Source organism: Salvelinus namaycush, chromosome 16 (assembly GCF_016432855.1).
Source record: "Salvelinus namaycush isolate Seneca chromosome 16, SaNama_1.0, whole genome shotgun sequence".
NCBI classification, from domain to species: domain Eukaryota; kingdom Metazoa; phylum Chordata; class Actinopteri; order Salmoniformes; family Salmonidae; genus Salvelinus; species Salvelinus namaycush.
Window position 1 is genome coordinate 19,973,887 of NC_052322.1, and position 3,150 is coordinate 19,977,036.

A 3,150-nucleotide genomic window follows, 5' to 3' on the forward strand; every position below is an offset into this window, starting at 1 on the left:
CAAATACCAAAAATACAACAAATACCATTCCCTGTACACTGATACATGTTATGTCAGAAGTATCAGTAGTTTTCTGATTGTACCTGTACTGACCTACTGTGTAGCCTGCAGGGTGCCACTCTGTTGTTTCTCCTCTCTTGCCAACTAACTTACTTATGGAATTGTCATGCCAAACAGCTTGACAATGACAATGGAGTAGGCAAAAGCACAAACTGACCTGGGACCAGGCTAGTATTGACCATAACTGCACTGAACTGTTGGTGTAGGCTAGTATGCATTAAGAGTGCCGGGAGGCTGAGGAATTGTGTTTTGGTGCAGTGTGGGAATGTCTTCTGTTTCAGTGACTGGAGATGTGATTTCACTCTTCCAAAGTAGGTATTTCACTCACTCGTTCCTCTTCTGCCCTCCTTGCTTGTCAGTCATTTTCAACCCACTTGCAAGCCTTTACTTATAGTCTGTAAATCAAAACATGATGGTAAAGTAACTGCACAGTCTCAGACAGAAACATACTGAATACATGTTGCAATATAAAATAAGTGTGCACACACACACACACACACACACACACACACACACACACACACACACACACACACACACACACACACACACACACACACACACACACACACACACACACACACACACACACACACGTGTGGGCAGAATATGTAAGATTTTGTTCCCCTTGAGAAAGTAATGGTACTTACAGCCCGATTGTAGACTATAAATACAGCGGCGATGTTTTAGATGGATAATGGACCCCACCAATGAAATTAACTGAAAAAGAAAACACAATTATATGAATAAATATAAAATAATGCAATACTAATTTCATGCTTTTCTTTGAGCTATAGACAGTTAAAACCAACTCTTAAATAAAAGGGTCTAAATGATTAAAACAAGTGAAACATAAAAATAAAAAAAGGAAAAAAGAGGCCTTGACAGTAGGGCAGTGATGATACCAGTATCGCAAAAACAAATTTGTGGCAAAAATGAAAACATGAAGCAGACCTAACTCTTTAGTCCTTTAAAAATCTGCTGTATGTAAAATATTGTGTGCTATAGCTTGGGAAATAAATTAATGTGATTCTGGATGACAACATAATTATGTTTGTTTCCAACATTATGGCGTTTTTTCTAAAGAAGTTAAATCTGATCCGTGTTTTGTTTTCTTGCCACGATACTAACAAGTATCGTGATACTGGTATTATCCCAGCCCTACTTGACAGTATTACATGTGGCTGTGACCTTATGCCTTACTATCTGTTCTAGTATGTGTGTTAAATTGTGTATGTGTTTTCTTTGTCAAGTGTGTTGTGACCATGTGTAAAATGCACTTTAAATTCACATACAGCTGTCCTCCTCCTCAGTGAAGGTGCTGACCATATAGCAGGCATAGACAAATCCCAAGAGCTGTAGGTACAAACACAGAGACCACCAGTTCAACATTCAAATCAAATCACATTTTATTTGTCACATGCGCCAAATACAATAGGTGTAGACTTTACCACGAAATTCTTACTTAAGAGCCCTATTTTGTGTTTGTGAGCATATGTAGTGTTTGTGTGTGTGTGTGTGGGGGTATTGGAGTGTCAGTGTGAGTGTGTGTGAGTGTGTGGGTAACATGTAACATTACATTCCAATGAATACCACCACATGGGTACATTCTGAATTTATTTAATTGTGTGTTTGAGAGAGAGAGAGAGAGAGAGAGAGAGAGAGAGAGAGAGAGAGAGAGAGAGAGAGAGAGAGAGAGAGAGAGAGAGAGAGAGAGAGAGAGAGAGAGAGAGAGAGAGAGAGAGAGAGAGAGAGAGAGAGAGAGAGAGAGAGAGAGAGAGAGAGAGAGAGATATGGAGAGAGAGTGTACTCACAGAGATTAGGAGTTGTATGATACAATGTAGGACCTCTATGTATTGGTATTCCAGCCAGCATCCCAGAGCATAGATGAGTTTTGGGCTCTCCAGACTCTGCCACCTAGTGGCAGGAAGGTCCCTGTTGTCACAGCCTGGCCCGTTGTCTTTCCACCATGAAAGGTGTGAGGATACACCCAGGGATAGCAGGTCGCTCTCCTGCAGTGACACAGCATATGGGTTGTTCATGTTCATAATAGCATGTTTATGTATTTATGGTATGTAATTGTTTGGGAAAAGAAAGACTGATTGATCCAGTGCCAAAATAATACACAATTGAAGGCGAAGCAAATATATTAGTTGATAGCGGGTCTGAATATTAGTGACCAATACCTTGGAAAGGCCTCCCAGGTCCAAATAGAAACAGCACACAAAGACATTCCAGGTCACCCACAGTAATGTCCACAGCAGGTACTGAGGGATGAAACAAAATATTTGATGATCAATTTAGACACATAATGTCTATCTATTTGTATGGAGGCAAACCTCTATACATGACAGAATTGTAACAATGGCCAATGCTTTTCCACAGTAGTTATACAAATGACTTTGCCTTCAACACGTACAGTTCCATTCTTCTATGAAGGATAGGCACATTTCATGCAATTATCCATGTTGATTACAAGGTGTAATTTGTAAGTAAATACAGTACACTGCATTTAAACTTGCCTATGTAATAACCATTTAATTACACAACTTTCTCTATGCTTAATATAACGTTGGATCAATATTTATATTTGCAGCACATAAACTTTCTTACATCACAGGTGATCCCTTACAGCTATTGTAGATTGGATTATGGATCAACAGTAATATTTCAGTGAGGACTGAACATTTATTTTATTTATTGTAGACAAAAACACAACATTATCCATTGTAGGATAGCCTGGGGCAGATTAACACAGAAGTAGTGTGGCCTAGATGTGACTTACTAGAACAACGTAGCGTGGTCTGTACTGAATGGTTCCAAAGAGGCCGAGGATAACCATGATTATTTGCAGGAAGTTGACCATGATGGGAGCCCACTGGTACCCAAGGAAGTCAAAAGCCTGCCTCTCCAATGCTGTCATCTGGGATGTGAAAGGGAGAGAGTAGGAGGGGCAGAAAGAGATGGTGGGTTAAGAATCTCTATGACGTGAATTATGCATGAGGAAGCATCTTATCAAGTCATCCACTCACTGCTTCCAGACTCTCCAGAAATTCTCATCTAAACAGTTGGTTCTGAATTGATGGATGG

The 3,150-nt window shown here is 39.9% G+C and overlaps 1 protein-coding gene across 1 annotated transcript in view; it reads right to left on the reverse strand.

Moving 5' to 3' along the window:
• Positions 1-1,347: 1,347 nt before the first annotated feature.
• The window catches only part of LOC120060686 (sodium/potassium-transporting ATPase subunit beta-1-interacting protein 3-like), a 2,522-nt gene continuing 719 nt past the window's right edge, over positions 1,348-3,150 (reverse strand). The window contains exons 2-5 of the mRNA XM_039010087.1: positions 2,846-2,983; positions 2,247-2,327; positions 1,875-2,072; positions 1,348-1,416 (exon numbers count right to left, since the gene is read on the reverse strand). Coding sequence (XP_038866015.1) covers positions 1,348-1,416; positions 1,875-2,072; positions 2,247-2,327; positions 2,846-2,983 — 486 coding nt within the window. The remainder of the gene's footprint in view (positions 1,417-1,874; positions 2,073-2,246; positions 2,328-2,845; positions 2,984-3,150) is intronic.